The sequence below is a fragment of the Ambystoma mexicanum genome, chromosome 14, assembly GCF_040938575.1.
Source record: "Ambystoma mexicanum isolate Mex_15411 chromosome 14, UKY_AmexF1_1, whole genome shotgun sequence".
Classification (NCBI taxonomy): domain Eukaryota; kingdom Metazoa; phylum Chordata; class Amphibia; order Caudata; family Ambystomatidae; genus Ambystoma; species Ambystoma mexicanum.
The window spans coordinates 613085271-613107018 of NC_090940.1; the positions used below are offsets into that span (position 1 = coordinate 613085271).

Here is a 21748-nt window from a genome sequence, read left to right on the forward strand (position 1 = left end):
TGTTCTCCTCCGCTCTCACTGAAGGTGCAAAAGCATTACCCAGCATTTGCCCGAGGTGTTCTCCTCCGCTCTCACTGAAGGTGCAAAAGCATTACCCAGCATTTGCCCGAGGTGTTCTCGTCCACTCTCACTGAAGGCGCAGAAACATTACCCAGCATTTGCCCCAGGTGTTCTCCTCCACTCTCACTGAAGGCACAGAAACATTACCCAGCATTTGCCCCAGGTTTTCTCTGGTCTCCCTGAAGGCACAGAAACATTACCCAGCATTTGCCCCAGGTGTTCTCCTCCACTCTCACTGAAGGTGCAGAAACATTACCCAGTGTTTGCCCCAGGTGTTCTCCTCCACTCTCACTGAAGGCACAGAATTATTACCCAGCATTTGCCCCAGGTGTTCTCCCTCACTCTCACTGAAGTTCCAGAAATATTACCTAGCATTTGCCCCAGGTGTTCTCCTCTGCTCTCATTAAAGGCACAGAAACATTTCCCAGCATTCGCCCCAGGTGTTCTCCTCTGCTCTCACTGAAGGCACAGAAACATTACCCAGCATTTGCCCCAGGTGTTCTCCTCCACTCTCACTGAAGGCACAGAAACATTACCCAGCATTTGCCCCAGGTGTTCTCCCTCACTCTCACTGAAGGTCCAGAAATATTACCCAGCATTTGCCCCAGTTGTTCTCCTCTGCTCTCACTAAAGGCACAGTAACATTTCCCAGCATTTGCCCCAGGTGTTCTCCTCTGCTCTCACTGAAGGCACAGAAACATTACCCAGCATTTGCCCCAGGTGTTCTCCTCTGCTCTCACTGAAGGCACAGAAACATTACCCAGCATTTGCCCCAGGTGTTCTCCTCGTCTCTCACTGAAGGCACAGAAACATTACCAGCATTTGCCCCAAGTGTTCTCCTCCACTCTCACTGAAGGCGCAGAAACATTACCCAGCATTTGCCCCAGGTGTTCTCCTCGTCTCTCACTGAAGGCACAGAAACATTACCAGCATTTGCCCCAAGTGTTCTCCTCCACTCTCACTGAAGGCACAGAAACATTACCCAACATTTGCCCCAGTGGTTCTCCTCCACTCTCACTGAAGGCACAGAAACATTTGCAAGCATTTGCCCCAGGTGTTCTCCTCCACTCTCACTGAAGGCACAGAAACATTACCCAGCATTTGCCCCAGGTGTTCTCTGGTCTCCCTGAAGGCACAGAAACATTACCCAGCATTTGCCCCAGGTGTTCTCCACACTCACTGAAGGCACAGAAACATTACCCAGCATTTGCCCCAGGTGTTCTCCTCTGCTCTAACTGAAGGCGCAGAAATATTACCCAGCATTTGCCCCAGGTGTTCTCCTCCGCTCTCACTGAAGGCGCAGAAACATTACCCAGCACTTGACCCAGGTGTTCTCCTCCACTCGTACTGAAGGCGCAGAAACATTACCTAGCATTTGCCCCAGGTGTTCTCCTCCGCTCTCACTAAAGGCGCAGAAACATTACCCAGCATTTGCCCCAGGTGTTCTCCTCCGCTCTCACTGAAAGCTCAGAAACATTACCCAGCATTTGCCCCAGGTGTTCTCCTCCGCTCTCACTGAAGGCGCAGAAACATTACCCAGCACTTGACCCAGGTGTTCTCCTCCACTCATACTGAAGGCGCAGAAACATTACCCAGCATTTGCCCCAGGTGTTCTCTTCCGCTCTCACTGAAGGTCCAGAAACATTACCTAGCATTTGCCCCAGGTGTTCTCCTCCGCTCTCACTGAAGGCTCAGAAACATTACCCAGCATTTGCCCCAGGTGTTCTCCTCCGCTCTCACTAAAGGCGCAGAAACATTACCTAGCATTTGCCCCAGGTGTTCTCCTCCACTCCCACTAAAGGCGCAGAAACATTACCCAGCATTTGCCCCAGGTGTTCTCCTCCACTCTCACAGCAGGCGCAGAAACATTACCCAGCATTTGCCCCAGGTATTCTCCTCCGCTCTCACTGAAGGCGCAGAAACATTACCCAGCATTTGCCCCAGGTGTTCTCCTCCGCTCTCACTACAGGCGCAGAAACATTACCCAGCATTTGCCCCAGGTGTTCTCCTCCGCTCTCACTGAAGGCGCAGAGACATTACCCAGCATTTTCCCCAGGTGTTCTCCTCCGCTCTCACTGAAGGCGCAGAGACATTACCCAGCATTTGCCCCAGGTGTTCTCCTCCGCTCTCACTAAAGGCTCAGAAACATTACCCAGCATTTGCCCCAGGTGTTCTCCTCCGCTCTCACTGAAGGTCCAGAAACATTACCCAGCATTTGCCCCAGGTGTTCTCCTCCGCTCTCACTGAAGGCGCAGAAACATTACCCAGCATTTGCCCCAGGTGTTCTCCTCCGCTCTCACTAAAGGCGCAGAAACATTACCCAGCATTTGCCCCAGGTGTTCTCCTCCACTCTCACTAAAGGCGCAGAAACATTACCCAGCATTTGTCCCAGGTGTTCTCCTCCACTCTCACTAAAGGCGCAGAAACATTACCCAGAATTTGTCCCAGGTGTTCTCCTCCACTCTCACTAAAGGCGCAGAAACATTACCCAGCATTTGTCCCAGGTGTTCTCCTCCACTCTCACTAAAGGCGCAGAAACATTACCCAGCATTTGTCCCAGGTGTTCTCCTCCACTCTCACTGCAGGCGCAGACACATTACCCAGCATTTGCCCCAGGTGTTCTCCTCCACTCTCACTAAAGGCGCAGAAACATTACCCAGCATTTGTCCCAGGTGTTCTCCTCCACTCTCACTAAAGGCGCAGAAACATTACCCAGCATTTGTCCCAGGTTTTCTCCTCCACTCTCACTGCAGGCGCAGACACATTACCCAGCATTTGTCCCAGGTGTTCTCCTCCACTCTCACTAAAGGCGCAGAAACATTACCCAGCATTTGTCCCAGGTGTTCTCCTCCACTCTCACTAAAGGCGCAGAAACATTACCCAGCATTTGTCCCAGGTGTTCTCCTCCACTCTCACTGCAGGCGCAGAAACATTACCCAAAATTTGCCCCATGAATTCTACTCCACTCTCACTGAAGGCGCAGAGACATTACCCAGCATTTTCCCCAGGTGTTCTCCTCCGCTCTCACTACAGGCGCAGAAACATTACCCAGCATTTGTCCCAGGTGTTCTCCTCCACTCTCACTGCAGGCGCAGAAACATTACCCAAAATTTGCCCCATGAATTCTACTCCACTCTCACTGAAGGCGCAGAAACATTACCCAGCATTTGCCCCAGGTGTTCTCCTCCGCTCTCACTGAAGGCGCAGAGACATTACCCAGCATTTTCCCCAGGTGTTCTCCTCCGCTCTCACTGAAGGCGCAGAGACATTACCCAGCATTTGCCCCAGGTGTTCTCCTCCGCTCTCACTAAAGGCTCAGAAACATTACCCAGCATTTGCCCCAGGTGTTCTCCTCCACTCTCACTAAAGGCGCAGAAACATTACCCAGCATTTGTCCCAGGTTTTCTCCTCCACTCTCACTGCAGGCGCAGACACATTACCCAGCATTTGTCCCAGGTGTTCTCCTCCACTCTCACTAAAGGCGCAGAAACATTACCCAGCATTTGTCCCAGGTGTTCTCCTCCACTCTCACTAAAGGCGCAGAAACATTACCCAGCATTTGTCCCAGGTGTTCTCCTCCACTCTCACTGCAGGCGCAGAAACATTACCCAAAATTTGCCCCATGAATTCTCCTCCACTCTCACTGAAGGCGCAGAGACATTACCAAGCATTTTCCCCAGGTGTTCTCCTCCACTCTCACTAAAGGCGCAGAAACATTGCCCAGCATTTGTCCCAGGTGTTCTCCTCCACTCTCACTAAAGGCGCAGAAACATTACCCAAAATTTGCCCAATGAATTCTCCTCCACTCTCACTAAAGGCGCAGAAACATTACCCAGCATTTTCCCCAGGTATTCTCCACCACTCTCACTGAAGGCGCAGAAACATTACTCAGCATTTGTCCCAGGTGTTCTCCTCCACTCTCACTAAAGGCGCAGAAACATTACCCAGCATTTGTCCCAGGTGTTCTCCTCCACTCTCACTGCAGGCGCAGACACATTACCCAGCATTTTCCCCAGGTGTTCTCCTCCACTCTCACTAAAGGCGCAGAAACATTACCCAGCATTTGTCCCAGGTGTTCTCCTCCACTCTCACTAAAGGCGCAGAAACATTACCCAGCATTTGTCCCAGGTGTTCTCCTCCACTCTCACTGCAGGCGCAGAAACATTACCCAAAATTTGCCCCATGAATTCTCCTCCACTCTCACTGAAGGCGCAGAGACATTACCCAGCATTTTCCCCAGGTGTTCTCCTCCGCTCTCACTGAAGGCGTTGTGGCTGAGATCCAATTCATGAAGATTGAGATTTACCTGCAGAGAGAAAGAAACGAAAAGAGGAACGTTGATGAACTGACGGAGGACGCTTGGGGCATTGTTCATGGCACTGTACTGCTTTGGGTCTATGTATTCATTGGCACTGTATTGTACTGTGCTGTAGTGTATTGTACTGCACTGTATTTTACTGTGTTTGATCTATTTATTGATTTTCCCTGTAATGTACAGTACCATACAGTGTTATACTGTAGTGCACTGTACTGTATTGTCCTGTATTGTATTGGATCTATTTATTGATTTGCACTGTATTGTACTGTACCAGTGTGTGTTATACTGTATTGCACTGTACTGTATTGTATTGGATATATGTATTGATTTGCACTGTATTGTATTGTACTGTATTATACTGTCATGCACTGTACTGTACTGTACTGTACTGTATTGGATCTATTTTATATTTGCACTGTATTGTACTGTACCATAGTGTACTGTAATGTATGGTACTGTATTGTATTGGATCTATTTATTGATTTGCACTGTATTGTACTGTGCTCTACTGTTTTATACTGTATTGCACTGTATTGAATCTACCTATCGATTTGCACTGTATTGCACTGTACTGTATTGAATCTACTTATTGATTTGCACTGTATTGTACTGTACCATTGTGTGTTATACTGTATTGCACTGTACTGTGTTGTACTGTACTGTATTGGATCTATTTATTGATTTGCACTGTATTGTACTGTGCTCTACTGTTTTATACTGTATTGCACTGTATTGAATCTACCTATCGATTTGCACTGTATTGCACTGTACTGTATTGGATCTATTTATTGATTTGCACTGTACTCTACCATAGGGTGTGTACTGGTTAGGCACACCAAAGTGCAAACAATGCTGCAGGGTAAGTGGTGGCCCAGGGGCTCTGGAAACTGTGTGCCACATAATTACCACTGGTAAATACATGTAACAGTACTATGTTAGATTGTATATGAAACATATCGACAGATTGCAGGAAATGCAAGAGGAATCCTTTTGGCTGAACTGCACATCGGGGTGGAGCACTCCCTTGTCGATTGCAATTGAAAAGGTGTGGCCCGCCTTTGAAAAGGAAATCACCTTGAAAGAGCAGTGACAACAGGTGCAATAAATAAGTGCACAGTACAGAGTAATATATGCATGTGAATTTATGTGAAATGTAAGTTAATTGCATGATTTTATGTAGTTGGTATAATGTTTATTGATGTTCTTTTGCTTCTTTTTTATTTCTATATTTTTAGCTTGTTTTGTGATGTGTGAAATGAACTATATTGCATTACATTAACATTATATTAAAAAGTGTGATACTGTATTGCACTGTATTGCACTGTATTGCACTGTATTGGATGTATTGCACTGTATTGCACTGTATTGCACTGTATTTATTGTGCATGTGTGCATGCCTTACAGGCTCTCAGTCCAAGAGACAAAGAGAAACTGCAACAAGTAAACAACCAAACTTTTTTAGGACCTTAAAGTACAGTTATCAATAAATGGAAAGATGGTGCCCACACCAGTTCCTTATAAATAAATCATGTTTCTAGCTAAAGTGATTCCTGTTATAGGGCCACAGGGTTAGGAACTTAAAGAGGGGACTTTTTTAAAACAGTGTATATTAGTGCATTAAACAAAGTGCCTTTGCGGCAGGTACCAACACACCTCGAGAAGCAACGACTGGGACATCATTGGTTTGGGTGTATATAACTTGTATGCCTCCCGCCCACACAAAAAAGGTGTCTGGCTAGAACAAGAAGAGAGACACCGGGCAGTGACGTGTATATATTTGCATGGAGTAGGAGTAGTTTTGACTCTGGTTCAGCAGAAAGGGGGCTGGTGCTTAATAATGCATTGGAAATGCCTTACTGCACTAGTTTCTGTTGTGATGTATAAACTGCGGAGACCTAGAGAGAGGTCAAGTAGTCTGTGGTGTTAGAGCAGGCATGGACATGGGCTGACTGGAAGGCCTTATAGCGGGTATGTATGTACACCCCTGCCTGCTACTTACCCATACAATAAATTTGCATTGATTTATTTACAAGGGCCTTCTCAAAATCTTATCAGACAAATCTACTTCAAACCTATAACATTTTATAAGAATTCAATAAGTATTTCATTGTCATTTAAGTTCTTATAAAGTTTGTATTGTTATTTCTCAGAAGCTGTTATAAGCTACTTATAAGAATCTTATGCGACTGTTTTGTAACGGTATAATTGGTGCAAACACTGCAGGGATGCGCCCGATTCTGCTCCTTCCAACTTCTTGCTCCTTTCCATTGGAATCACCTACCCCTCCCCCTCCGCTCTATCACCTCCTACCCTTCATTCCACACTTCTCTTAAATCCTATCTCTTCCACTCACTCCCCTAACATGTTTTCCTTTCTCTCTCTTGACTGAATCTACCTCTACCTGCACCTCCTACCCTTGCTCTCACTATGGTTCCTTTCCATTAGCGCTTAACCTCCTCACCTTTGTAAATTGTTCCTTGTACTACTTTCTGGTTTGATTCCATTGTCATGTATTGCTTGTTGTAACTTGTTGTTCCTCTTGTAAAGCGCCTTCGATTAAAGCACTATATAAATTAAAATAAATACAAAATACAAATACTTCATCAACTTTCCCTGTTGCTTAGTGTTCCATGTCATTCTCTGTTAATTTGAATTCCCAGGCCTTATGCTCTTACTTATTGTTGTTGTTTAACCCTTTTATTATCACTGCCTTTTGGGCGTGTGTGTATATATGTAGCGGGTGATCGTATTCCACACCCTATTGGAAGACATTTTATGCCTTAATTTATAACTTGACCCACCTCTTACCTGTCTCGAAACCCTAGTCCCTTGGGTTCAAGATCACCCTAGTGATCTAGGGTTCTGCCAAAACCCAGTGATGTCATCCAGGTACAACAGTACCTCCAGGAGGTTCATGTCACTTACAGTCTTCTCCATGAGACTCTGGAAAGTTGCTAGTGCACCAGAGATCCCCTGAGGCATCCTCACAAACTCGTAAAATCCAAACAGACCCTTGAAAGCTGTCTTCTCATGATCTGCCGGGGTCATCAGAACCTGGTAATAGCCACTCTGCAGGTCCAGTACAGAAAATCACTTAAACGCAATGCCTCGTCCAACCGGGTTGTGCTGTACTGATGTGGAATAGTGCAAGTGTTAAGTCGATGTTAGTCGATGCACATCCGGACATCCCTCTTTTTCTTCCCGGCGACAACAATGGGAGAAGCGTAGGAGCTCCTGGACTCGTGGATAATCCCTGCCTGTAGAAGATCATTCAGATGGTGGCGTACGCCCTCCAAGTCTCCTGGGGCCAGGCGTCAAGTTCGCTTCTTAAGGCAGTGTTACATCAGCATTCACGGTCCACCATTCCTTTTGTGTGCCAATTACTTTAAACTAGTGTCTTTTTCCTGAGGGGTATTTGGGGATCCTGCCCTAACCTTGTGATTTTTCCTATCTTTTCCGCATTTACTGTGGGGCTCAATGGGGTGATCTCGAACCCGCGCAGTGAGGTTTAGAGACAGGTAAGAGGCGAGTCAAGTTATAATTTAAGGCATAAGATGTGTATCGTGTGCCCGCCTAACCCTGTCTCCCAATAAGGTGCATTACACGATCACCCTGCTACATATAAGGCCTGATTCCCATAGGAAAGTCCCGGGCAATGAGGTTCACCTAATGTATAATCACAATGAAAAAAGGGTACAAAAAAAGATAAAAGAGAGCTTGTACTCACACTGAGGGCATCCGAAAAATGCTTGGCTGAGGCGTCTCCAAATGCGTTCCCTGTGGGAGAAGAGGAGATGTGTGAGTTGGCTGTGATCTGGTTGTGTCCTTGTTCCTCGCTGGGATGAGCCCCTTGCAGGCCCCCCCCATTCATTCACAATAATTTAGGTCATTCACAACAGGTCACAGTTATTGAGTGATTGCACACTTGAGAATGGACACGTGTGCCCCCGCACTTCAACATCCCCTCCACCCCATGCAACATCTGAGACAAGTGCCCACACCTGCCACGTTGCTTGGTTACCAGTGAGTGGGCTGGGTTTGACTGCGACCCCCAATGCAACCATATTTCTTTATGTAGGAAATGTAAGCATTTTGAGGGGTTTTCTATTTGGACCCTTATTGGCTAGCTAGTGGGCGTGGCCATTATACAAGGCTGCTCCTGCCCATGAAGCCCCTCCACAATGCCTAGGTAAACTGTTTAGCAACAAATCGGAACCTCTGCATTTTCATAGTCTATCTGTGAATGGCCCAGACTTTTGAGTGAGTTTGGCATTTTTGTTGTTTTCACTGCTATTTATTTTTGTACATAATTAAAACACTAGGGTGGAGATATAGGCAGCTGGGAATTGTATTTTGAAGGCCTGCTCCATGCACACAATAGACACAGTAAAAAGACTGCCTTATGCTCTTCTACTAGCATGTGGTGTGGCGGGGCCAAAAGGTCAAAACAGAAAAAGCAAAGGGAATGACTCTTGGGGTGTGATTATGCAGCGCTCAGTGCAGGTATCGATACCTGGCCTCGAGGCAGAGTCCTTTCAAGGCCCTCCACAAAGTGTAGAGTCCCCCCTTGTTATCGACGAGCTGCTTATTACATGAATGCCCTGAGGGGTAATTAAAAAACAAAAGGCACATTAGCACCTCACTGCCACTGATCAGTGTGGAAGGACATCTTTCTTTTGTTGAAATGTTGCCTACACATTTCCGCCCTAAAAGAAGAAGATGTCGCTAATAGATGGCAACAGTGCACACAGTAACCCCTTTAAGCCTCATACTAGGATGGGAATTTCTGACTAAGTGCAGCTCTGTAGCAGGCACTTTCACAATATGGACATGGACTCTAACCTGCATTGACCCATTTTGGTTTAATTTGTGTTCAATTGTAATGTTTTTAAGATTAGCAGGTTTTATTCTACTGATTTAGTACATTTCACAGCACTTCTCTGTATAGTTTGCTCTTCCTTTCATGCCAGGTATACTTTGTGTTACGTTGTATCTTCTTCTCTTTATAAAATCAGAAAGTGTGTAATCCAATCTCCAATCACAGTAGAAGCCCACACTCTATGCATCTAGTTTGTTCTTCTCACAGCTCATCGCTCACCAGCCAATCAGCAAGCTTGGAATGGGGTGTCTAATATAGCAATAATCACGCATTCCAAAGACTGGAATGGGTGGTAACGGCCCAGGGACTGAGTTCAAGGCCAGAGTGTAGAGAGGTTCTTTATTGAGGGTCCACTGGGCTGTTACCACACATTCCAGCCTGTGGAACAGGTGATTACTGCTATTAGCACCTCAGGTTGCCCATCCAGTAACCTGTGGTGCTAAGAGCAAACTATTATGTTTGAGTTATTTAGTAGAATGAACGGGACGCCATTCAAACAATATACTGAAGATGACCGCCATGGATCAAGAAGACGGGGCTTCATACGGAGCCCCTCTTCCATTTCCATGGCAGCCAGCAGCGACAATGGGAGGAGGCAGCAGCGGCGGCAGCAGGCAGCCCTGCCACAGTAATCAGGTAAGTGAGGCTGGGAAGGATTAAAAATAAGGGAAGGAAGGGTTGTGGGTGTAATCAAAGGCCCCAATCCAACAGAACTGAAGGACCCACTAAAAAAATGACCTCTCAGTGTTTATAACAAAACCTTCACACTGAAAACAGGCTTATTAAGACAAACTTTGGGGTTTCTGCAAGTAACATAAACAAAGGCCATGGAAAAAAGGCCTACCTGTCATTAAATAAGGAAAAGCAGCATTTTAATTCACAAAGGTAGAAGAAATTCAAAGGACCCCCCATTTACATGAAAAACAGGATTTTTTAAACACTGACAGCAAAACGGCTTTGCATGTGTGTCTGGAAGTTAAATCAAGACATGAGAAAAATGTTCCCCTGCCAACATAAAGATGTCAGAGAAGAGTTTCTGTGTGCATTGACAAGATAAAATGTATATTATGCTTCACATGCAAAATACCAGCAACAAGTGAAAAGAAAAACTTTGTTTCCATGGGTCGCACGTGTATTTCCTGTTGGCCAGAGACAGACCCTTTTCTCCTGTTGGTGGGCAAACTCCACAAAAGACTCCCCCACTGAAAGCCTGGCTTGCATCCCAGCAGTTTACAACTGCAATAAAGTGTGGCCTGCTAAGAGGTTTTGAAAACAAAGTTTTCCTCAGACTTGGTGTTTTCCGGAAAACTCATGTCAGGGCAGATGGTCTACCTAGTGCATAACAGGAATGTAGGGGGGAGATGTGAAAACACAGGTTAAAATCTAGTAAAGCTGAAATTCAGAAAGAAATACAGGAAAATAGAACCCTTTCTAATCAAAAGGTGGTTCCCTCCAAATAAGAAAAGAGAATGCCAGATGTCTGCATTGGGGGATATCTGTGTAGCAAATGCATCCACTGTTTACGGTCTATAGCCTACATTTCAAACAACAAAGAGACTAATTAAAACACTGGCACAGAGAGGCAAATGTGCTGGAGACAGGAGAGCTCCAATTTGCATAACCTAAAGATTTGCTATTCATTTAAAAGTACTATTATCATTTTGGAATTTTTCTCAGCAATTATAAGTCCTACTTTTTTGATTGAGGTGTCATTTTTTAGGTAATTTCCATGCAATTTCAGGAAAATAAAATGAATCCACATGCGACTTAGGGTATTGTAATGGCCAGCTAAAAGGTGTTCTTGGCTGCTCTGAACATGTTCTGAATTTGAGAGTTGGCGAACTGGTGGAGGGTAAAATTAGGAATGTGGGGAGTAAATGACATGTTCCTAACAATTATGTTTCTTGTAAAAATGGCAGAAAATTGCCAAACGGCTTTGCAAAATGATGCACACCTGTCTTTTTATTAAATTCCTCATGATTAGGTGAAGCGGAATATATATAAATGGTGGCAGTTACTAGTAAAGCAAAATGGTTTTGCCACATAACTCATTATTGCCCAAAATTTGACATGGGAACACAAGGGGATTGAAAATAGGAACTGCTATATGTCCTCTCCCAATCCTTAAAGGGAGGCTGAACTTGGGGTTAGAGATAAGGGTAAATGTCCAATCCTGGTTGTGAGAATTCCTGCAGGGCATCATCCAGTATTGAAATGTTGAGGGTGTCATCACTGGTATATAAGGTGAACGCACTACGAGGAAAGGACGGGGCTGCTAAAATTACCATCAAACAGTGCTGCTGAATTGTGCCATCAGACAGCCGCACGGAAACACCAAAAGGAGATGTTTGTTGAGAGTGCATCTGGGTGGAGCCGTCCATTTCTGGGCCTAAAAGCTGACTGGGTACCATCCTTGAGAGTGGAGTGACCATACACCTGCCCTGACCTTCCAGAGAGTCCTGAGATGCAGTTGACTTCCCTGAACTTTAAACAGAGGTTTTCAATGTAAGTAGACTTAAACCTTTTGCCACCCAAAGGTGGAGTAATATGCTGGCCTTAAATATGTTTCCCTTTATAGTGGGCTGGGGAGGGGGGGGGGCAAAACGGTGTAGATACTTAGCCTATTTAACTAAAAAATGTAATATAATTACTTCCCCTTGGTAGAACACCACAGGGTGATTTTTGTTAAAATTTGAAATTAACAAAGCTCATTTCCAGTGTCCTCTGAAAACTGTAGACTGTAATGTAATTGGGTAATTCGATTTTGCCTGTTAACCCTAACTTCTTTTAGGGAGAGATGTGTCTTTGTCCCCAAACAAACAAAAACATCCCTAGACTGCCAGGCCCCTTTGAGTGGAGGGGGAATCTGAAATCCAAAATTCTGAAATCATCCCAATTTTTACCATGCAGATTCCCCAACACAGGCCTTTAAGTGGAGGGGGGTGTGAAATCCCAAATTCTTTAAACATGCCAATTTTTACCATCCAGCTTCCCCAAAACAGACCAAAGTAGGGGGGAGGGGTCTGAAAACCCCACTCCTAAATCAACCTATGTTTATTTACTGCTATTTTTAAAACACACGGGAACATCTAAATTGTACATCCTTGCAAATGTAAAGTGATTGTATTCAGGGTCCAGTGATGATGATCATTTATTTAGAAATTTGTATAAAGTAAAATATTGTGATTTGAGTTTTCCCAACCCAACTGTGTGGGCTATTTATGTAGAGGGGAGTGTATTGTGGATAAAGTGGTGTGTGGAATTTTAGTGTGATTTTTTTTATGTTTTATGTTGGTTGTGTAATACTAGGTGATTGTTTCATGTTTTATGTATGGAATTACACGTCTTACATAATTACTGTTTATGTGCATTACCTGGTCTTAGGTTTGTTTTAAAGACTATACCCCTTTAGGTTTTCTTTTTCTTTTTTAAGAAAAATAATATTTGATATGCATTATTAATAAAATATGTATTTTCTCGTATTTTTTTGAGACATTATTGTGTTTTGAGGGGACAAATTTGTGTTTCTTTGTTTCTTTTCCATAGTATATTGTTTCATATTAGTCTCTTTTCTCTTTGTATATTATAAAAGTTTGTTCCTAAGTGACCCTAGGTGGTAGAGAAATGTAGGGTTTCACAATAGACCCTCTGTATGGGTCTCCCTTTGTTGAGAAATACACCACTTTATGATTGGTGTTGAATTTTAGTGCAATTTTCTATTACCTGGCATCCAAATAAATACAAATATATTATCCTGTACATTGGCCTGGTACTTGGCTCATTGGTAGTTCAGGGGGAGGGATCCGAAGAGTGTGATATGCATCAGAAATAGGGCTGAATAAACAACTAACAATAAACCATTTATTGTGTGACACCTAGATTGGGGAGGGCAGGAACTCCCTTTGTTGGGGGTGGCCTCTCAATAAACCGTTACAGGGTGGAGGAAGATGGCGGGGTGGGGGAAGCAGCCATCAGGTTGCACGGAACGTGGGCTTGGATCGGCAGACCTGAAAGGTTGCTGCCCCACCCACTAATGTCCTGTAAAGGCTGCGTTCCAAAATGTATTTGTGACGTGTACACACTGGGCAAGGAGACAAGGACAAGCTATGTCACAGGAAGGCACACGTGAGGCTGTCCTGTTTTCCCCTTGCACAAGCTGGTATAGCTTTAGAGGCCTTGCCATCTGGCTCTATTGTGTGCCAGGTGACATTTGCCCTTTTTAAAGTCCCTCGCTTTCAGCTCTGGACCACTAACTTGGGTGACGGTCACTTACCACGCAAAGAGCCCCAACGCGCGGGCTATGATGCTTCAATAGAAAACATGGCTCTGTCGTTTAATCTGCTCCTTTGTTAGCAATAGCTGTACCTCTTCTAATGTGTCCTAACTTACTTACACATCTTAGGCCATGCCTCCAAACAAATAGTGCATCATTTTAAGGACCCCCTTCAACATGGGTGGACTGACAAGGGGGCAAAAGGGCAATTTCCTCCCAGGCTGGCTGGGCTGTTGCCCCATGCATCAGATCCTTCAGAATCTAGCCTGCCACAAAGGAACCAAGTGCTGCAAAGCCTGCTACGATTCTGTGTAAAAGGGGAGAGATATTCGACTTGAAGTCAGCAAGGTTGTCTTTGTGCCTGGATGGCCCACACTCCTTGGTATGCACAGTGAGTGAGAGGGGCGGTGTCTATGGTGCAGGGGCATGCCCACACCACCCCAGGGCAATGTATACATTTAAATAACAGGTTATGTGAAGCTGGACCCCTGCTCCCCTTACACTATTAATCAGTTACAATCCACAGCATCTTACCACGACTCCTATCTGCCAAGGAAGTAATGGTCCATATCTTATTAGAGTCTCTCCTCAGTTTGATTCTGTAGGAATGCTTCCTCTGTGTTGTGGTCAATTTCTTTATCACCAGTGTGTACATGCAAAAAGAGCTTAATAGCACCCTGAATAGCACCCATAGATTCTACTTAGTGGTTATAGAAATGCTGGTTCGACTGTTTGTCATACTTATTTTACACACAGCTGAAAACCACACATAGAATGATGTCATATTCAGGTATTAATTGTTAGAAGACTACAAACAAAAGGGGTCATTCAGAGTTGGGAGGACGTTTTAATACTGCTGAAGAAAGTTACCAGCTCCGACCTTTTAGTTGGAGGTAAAGCATTGGTGAACTCTCTGCAAAATGTCCACCTAAAATACCACCGCCAGTAATCCCATGGAATGCCACCGATGGTATTTGATCAAACTCTGAATTGTTTGGTGGTAAAATCAAGAGTATTTGTCAAAAATTGACGATTTTGCTGTTACCACCCAACTCTGAATGACCCCTTAAGTCTGTGATCGGTTTTCATGATCTTGTCATGAACCCTCTGCTCTTATGTGACCAACAATAGACCCACATGCAGATCAAAACCACATCCAGATACACAGATACAAAGTCACATGAACACAGACACATCCTTCCACCTTGTCTCAGGTACACCTTAAGCCAGTCACAGAAACTGAAACACACACACAGACCCCACCTTATTTGAAAACACACATAAATGTAATAGTCCGCTCTTGCCCCCTCTCCATCACCAGGTCCAAGGTGCATCCCCCCTGCAGCTCTCTCTGCTTCCGTGAGTTCAAATATGCAGCCGACTTTCCAGGGGAGTGCAACTTCGGAGCACAGCTCCTAGCCGTCTTCACTCTGCATTGGTCAAGTGCAGACCCCATAGCCACACGTTCCAGCTTCTTGTTGTGTCTGGCAGAGGATGACTGGCAAACCAAGATGGTGTACTGTTTAACTGCAAGCCAGGGCAATGGAAGGTAGTGAGGGGGCAAGGAATGGGCTTGGTGTGGTGGGTAATTAAAGGGTGTGAGTGGTAAGGAGTTGGTGACTGAGCAATGTGGACAAGAGAAGGAGGTGTGTCGTGCAAGGTAAGGGAATGGGAATAAATTAATAGTGAAAGGATGGAGCAAAAGGCCAGAAAGGTAATTATAAAAAAGGGGGGCATTGGCAATGCGGTGTAACAGAAGGATACCAGAGGATGGTAGGTAATGGAAATCAGGTAGATGAGACAGAGGTACACATCTGGAATGGTATTTCAGCAGGTTGTCTGCTCTTGAGATCTATGTCTGACCTGCATGCCTCTGCACCCGATTGTGGGACTGGTGTGGCCCCCTTTCTTTTTTCTGACTAAGAGATGGATTCTTGCTTATTAAACATATGTTTTAATTACTACTTCTCGTATATTTGTTCAGGTTGCTTTATCATGTGACTTGGTGCCTTTGAAAGAACACACAATTGTAAGACTAAGATTATATTTATAGTACATGTTCATTATAGTTATAATCTTAATCTGTTTCTCAGATATATTTGCCTCAGGATAGAGAGACGATTAATCGGTCTCCCCCTTGCAGAAAAAGTGGTGCTTTGAAAACCAGATTTATTGAACAGTATACTAGTTTAGCCCTTCAGTAGCAACTTTTCATAAAAACCTTTTTTGTTTCTAATATTGAACATGGAATAGAAGAAGATGAAGTCACCCCTGCTTTCTGAATTGGAAACTGTGAAACCAGGAAGACAGGGCTCAAATCCTCACCCTCCACACTTTATACATTATGTAATCCTGCGCAAATCATTTTTCTGCAGCTCCTGGAGTGAGAACCAACCTGCATCGACCTTAGGGTCCAGTTCCTTTCTTAACTTACCACCATTTAGGGCGCTCCAGTCCATCACCCACGGCAGTCATCCCTCCTCTGCTCCAACACCCAAGGAGGTGCATACTGTCGGAAGTTGCCCCTGCGCACAGGTGCTCTCCGAACTAGCTGTCATTAAAAAACTACTTTTGGTACTGATCGATGCCCAGGGGAGGAATGGGGAGGAAAACGGTGGAGTGGACTCGCTGGGGGAGTCTTCCAGCATGCCTCTTGCTGGTAAGGGACCCAACCCCCCAAAGCAACCTCTGAACACTGTATCCTGCCAAGGGACTGTTCATGCACTAATGAGCCTTATTCCGGATGAGCAGTTAACGCACCCTATCGCTGATAGAGGACACCCCCCTGGGTGTACCAGGCCAACTCTGCTGGTGGAGGGTCCCCCTGGCTCCTTGAGAACAAATCCCCTTGGGGGGGAGGGACGGGAGCACATGGAAACTGTTCAAGGGTGCGCAGCCCCAAGAGTCATGTATATGGGGGGCAAAGAACTGCTACTGTTTTTCTGCATGGGGTACCTAAGCTGCTTTTGGGCAGGAGAGAACCAAGGGATGCCCTCTCTAACAAATGTCTCCACTGGCTTTGTACAGCTGGGAATTGTCCCTTTGTGGCCAGGGAAGCTATGGTGGGGTGTGTTAGATTGGCTGGCGACGGTATAAACTCTTCCGACTCAGTTAAACTGGTTTTTAGGAATGATCAAATGGCCAGGGAAGTTTTGAGAAGCTCTGAGGGTTATTTGCGGGCCCCATATAGTGGGATTGCAATCAGCTCGGGCCCTTATCCGGGAGCAGCTGCTTCACCTGGAACTATCACCCATAGTAATGTCCTGTCTGGAGCAAACTGTACACCTCTGGGAAAAAGGCCTGCGGGGGGATGTGAGCGAGTGCCAAGCGTGGGCAATTAGTCTTGTGACTCTCTGGACTAGTAAAGGGACAATATGGGATGTAATGGGGACCTATGGTTGACCCTTTTCTCCCTCCTAGAACCTCTGATTTATTACATTTGGATATGGAGTACAGACGGTAATTCTTTTTATGTGTAAGGATTTTGTATTTCTTGTGTTTGATGGATTTCTTTTTAAATCCGAATAAACTTGTTTGATTATGACTTCTTTTCTTTAACTACCTATAGAGAAAGCCTCACTCACATGGATTTATACTCTAAAGGGGCTCATGTTCAATAGAGCTGTAAAGTTATTGAAAGGAGTATGGCTTTTACTCCTTCCGTTATAGTTACGGCTCATTTTCAAGCATTCGTATGGCGGAGAGGATGGGTGGAGTACAACTTGCACTTGTGCCGGCTCCCTTGCTCTATCTCTGCCAAACAATCCTCTGGCATTTGTGGCGGAACGGATTTTCATGCTGGTGCAAATGCTGGAAATCCCTATGCGGTCCACAAGCTTTAAGCAGCAGCATAAAGCAGGCAGACCCCAGAGGGATCCATTGTAAACTCTGTCTGCCATGCTTGCAGGCATGGTAAGCAGTGCTTACAATCAAATGTAAATGCTGCCTAGCATGTCAGCATGCCAGTTAACATTTACTCACTGTGCACTGCACGATGCAAATGTAAAGGGCAAAAGGCAGCGTACAAGGAGGTGCGCCGTCTTTTGCCCTTTACATTTGCACCCCCCAGTGCAACCGACCAAACTTTGGCGGCGGAACCAAATTTACATTACAGTGGAAACATAACGGGTCCCTGCCATCAAATTACGCGGAATGATAATCTATAGTGATACTCTACTTTAAACCATTTATGTTATGCATACTGGTGAGGAGGCAGGGTGACAAGTGCGGGTCTTATGTTGTGGTGGTGGGAACAGAGGGTGCAGGTAAGGGTTTTGTGTTGTGGGCTGGGGATGCAGGATCCAGGAATGGTTCTCTTGCCATGCCAGTTCATGTTTCACTCTGAGAGCAAACCGAGGCCCTCTGGTTCAGCAATGGCTCTGCTCTACCAATGAACTCTCGAGCTTTGCCTCCTCTTCACATTGTTTTAAAACTGAAGATGAGATGTGACGGGAAGAGATGTAGCCTGCTGTCATATTACAAACTGTAACACATTGAAAACTGGGTTCAAATCCCAGCTTTCCCATTTCATCAACTATATTATCCTGGTGAAATCATTTTACTATGTTTGGTAAGTGGGAGAATTTCCAGGGGCCTGGGTCTCTAAGAAACCTCAAACCTAACTCAAAAATATGTTGCATGAAAGGAAAGTAATGTCAATAATGTATATTGTATATACTTGAGAATGTGTGGGAGTGGGAGAGGTTGGTCCATGGCCAGAAAAGTATACTTGCCCCCCAGGCCAAATGTTGCCAGTCCTCCCCTGCCCTTCATTTCATTTTTCAACCCACTTACAGCACTAGCCTTGTGCAGTGCTTTACCCGCCCTCCAGCACAGCACACCCCCACAGCACCTGACATCTTCACCACTTGCAGCGTGACGTTTTCATGCAGGAACTTGCAGAAGAGCTCTGCGCCTCGGTACTGCAGCTGGTTGTTGGAGAGATTCTGAAAAGGGACAAGAGAAAGTGTCACAGTACATGATATGATATATTTTATTTATAGCACGCCCATACACAAGTGTTTCAAGGCGCGAAATACATAATGCTGTGCGCAGCAGCGCAAGGTTCGCATCCTGCGGATCCCTGTCACGGTGTGGCCTGCTGTATACATAGTGCACACTGAAGGGATTAGAATGGAGATCACAGAGAATTTGTGTTGCATTTTACAAGAGTTGCATGCAGAGTTCCAATAGGTTTTTGAAGCGGGAGTCATTTAAAATTTTGAACTCTTTTTAAAAAAAGATATAATATTATATGATATGGAAATTAAAGCGTGCCTGTACACAAGTGTTTCTAGGTGCAACAAGATGTGCGTAAAACTATTTTTGGGGGTGTAAAAACATCCTTTCTAAGCCCAATGAGGGGTATGATAGGTGAGTAATAATCCATTGTAACTGTAAAACTGGTAGTTTTTGTAATCCATGCTTCATTGCACCTCGTAATTCATGACAATTGAAAGATGCATTTTTACTGTAATTTTAAATTAGACAAGTAATAACAGTTCAGCGCTTTCTTGGGGCACAGCTCTGCTGATACCATTAATCCAAAAATATCTGTGAAACTGCACCAGTCGAAGACGCGGTGGAGGGCGCCTTGGTATGAGTTCTTTTCTAGTTTTTGTGGGGAGCATTTTACTAAGTATTTTCTTTTGTTATAGTTTTGCTGGCATTCCCCAGGAAAATTTCAGCGGGATACCTGCAAAACTGCCTTACCGTTTGTGCCAACCGATATCCCGGTATTACCAGGATATTACGGGCGGTGGAGATGCTGGTAAGTTCCCATTCCATGGAGTCCCGTAGGGACCGTCCTGAGGGATGCGATTGCCAGAATTGCTGGTACCGGTAGTACCAGTGCCAGTGATTCCAGTGTTTATTTGCCAGTAGGGTCCTGAACTGCCGGCTGGTCAGGCTTGCCAGTAGATCACTGCTCCCACCGGCAAACTTGTGTTTCCCCAGTCTGGAATAAATGCTGGTGCCGGAATTATCGGCATTTCTTCCGGCCCGAGGAACTCCTAATGAGCCGAGTTTAAGGAGCAAACGTGTATGCTAGGCCTCCTGTCTGCAGGGCTACTTGCATGCAAAAATGGCTGTAGATGGATTATTCTGAACGGCAAATTGATTGACTGAAGTCTGCCCCCTTGATGTGGGTCTGACAATTCTAATGTGACTGTCAATGTGTCCAACCCCATCATTTCTTACCAGATCTGTGCACCTATTCAGATTCATGCGTAACCAACATGGCGGCAAAACCATGGCTCTGGAACACCCCGTTCTTGTAGCAGCGCCCAGCGTCGTGTCCTTCACGGAGCAATTCACTTTTGATGGGGGCCTTTCCCGCCCTTCGCCCCGCCCTCATGTTTGGTAACTGAGGTCCTCACCACCCTCACTTGGGAACCTATGGCCTTCGATCTTCGGCTTAAGGGTAACCATTCAAAATGAGATGAGCAAGCCAAAGACGGGGATCTTTTAACAACGCCAAAACCAAGCACTTGAAAGTGGCCGCTAAACCACATGCGAGTGCTCCCCAAAATACCTAAAAATGAAAAACCAAGACACACTCTGCCCAAATGTCTGCAGCCGAACAGCACCGCACCATCTTACAGACTCTGTCTCATTGCAAAATCCCACACTGGCCCAGCTCTATTGTAAAAAGGGTAATGGGGTGCGCGAAAGATGCGGGGCAGACCCCTGGGGTGACACCATCCCTCCAACCCCTGACCACCAGGGGTCCACATTCTCTCTGGGGAGACTGGGGGCACGTACCAGCTCCTGGATGTAGTAGTTCTCGCGCAACATGTCCACCAGGTCCGCCAGGCCTTCGTCCCGGATCCAGTTATCCTCCAGCACCAGGTGAGTGATGCACGTGTTGGACTGCGGGGCGCCATGGCGACGGGAGAAGAAAGCAGACAGGTTGGTGGAAAGGAGTAGGAAGTGGTGAGAAAATCCCTGTGCACTAGTAACTAACTTTACACTGAGAAAATGTACAAGATGGACACACACTGGTCAAATGTACAAGATGGATACACACTGATCAAATGTACAAGATGGATACACACTGATCAAATTTACAAGATGGATACACACTGGTCAAATGTACAAGATGGATACACACTGATCAAATTTACAAGATGGATACACGGCTACTACGTCTGGTCATTATTCCTAAGCTATATGGGCATTGTATCTGTGTATCCAGACCTATAGGGCAATAGGGCAATGTCCGAACCAAAAACACAACATGGGTTGGGCCAGTTTTTTGGTCAAAGTGGTCCAGTTTGATGAGTTACTTCACTATGTGGCTAGTAGTTTTGACCAGTGTTGCTGAATATATATTCTTTAAAATGCACAATTTGCATCACACTTATCAACACACTCCCCCCGTTGGGTACTACTCAAACAGTCTGTCACAAAGGGACTGAATTGCCATTTGCAACCATGGGCTGCTTTTTCAGTGGTGCCCGAGGCACCTTTATGCCCCAGTCCGACCCTGTTTGAATCCTTCCTTGTTCTCGCGGTTTAGAACCCATCGTTACCCTTATACGTCTTTGAACAGCCATATTTTCTATAATTCTGTTATTTAATCAGCTTTGGAAACAATATATGGCTTTCATCATATTTCATGCAATCCAGTCTCCTCTGCTTATTAATTATGTTGCTATCACAGAAAGTCTCTGAATGTTCCATTGTTTTGCTGGAAACACATACATGAGATCTGTTTCTTTAACTTGTCTGAACACCAAATAAGCTGGCATTGTTCAACTTGCCATTTTTAGGTTTGGCTATTAGGTGGTTCTGAAAGCGCTACCAATGAGTCAAAACTATTGCATACGAAGTGAAGATAGGATGAGGTTTGAGGAGCGACACAGAGCCGGTGGGTGTTGTTTGGTTATTTGCCCACTCATTGTATGCCCATGGCCATTCAAGTCGATGCACCCCCTTCAGCCACTACCTGCTCCTCCCCACCCAAAACAGGCCTCCCGCGAGGCTCTTTTAGCCAGCTCACTGGTTTCTGAGCAGTCTTCTGAGAGGTTATAACGTAATCGCAGCTCCTGATGTAATAAAACTGTTTCAACCAAGTGTGCCTTTACTCAAACGGTTGATAAGCAGTACTTGCGTCCCTACATTTTGCTCCCTGCACTGAATTCTTGTTGGAATAAGCAAAGCAAACAATTTTTGTTCTTATAGATCAGAATTTGCCAGGCACTGCCATAGGTATTGC

The 21748-nt window shown here is 45.2% G+C and overlaps 1 protein-coding gene across 1 annotated transcript in view; it reads right to left on the bottom strand.

Annotated features, from left to right (window-relative positions):
• The window catches only part of LRRC74A (leucine rich repeat containing 74A), a 148196-nt gene that overhangs the window by 95594 nt on the left and 30854 nt on the right, over positions 1–21748 (bottom strand). The window contains exons 5-8 of the mRNA XM_069638444.1: positions 20293–20400; positions 18383–18476; positions 8106–8155; positions 4285–4366 (exon numbers count right to left, since the gene is read on the bottom strand). Of these exons, the coding sequence (XP_069494545.1) occupies positions 4285–4366; positions 8106–8155; positions 18383–18476; positions 20293–20400 (334 nt within the window). The remainder of the gene's footprint in view (positions 1–4284; positions 4367–8105; positions 8156–18382; positions 18477–20292; positions 20401–21748) is intronic.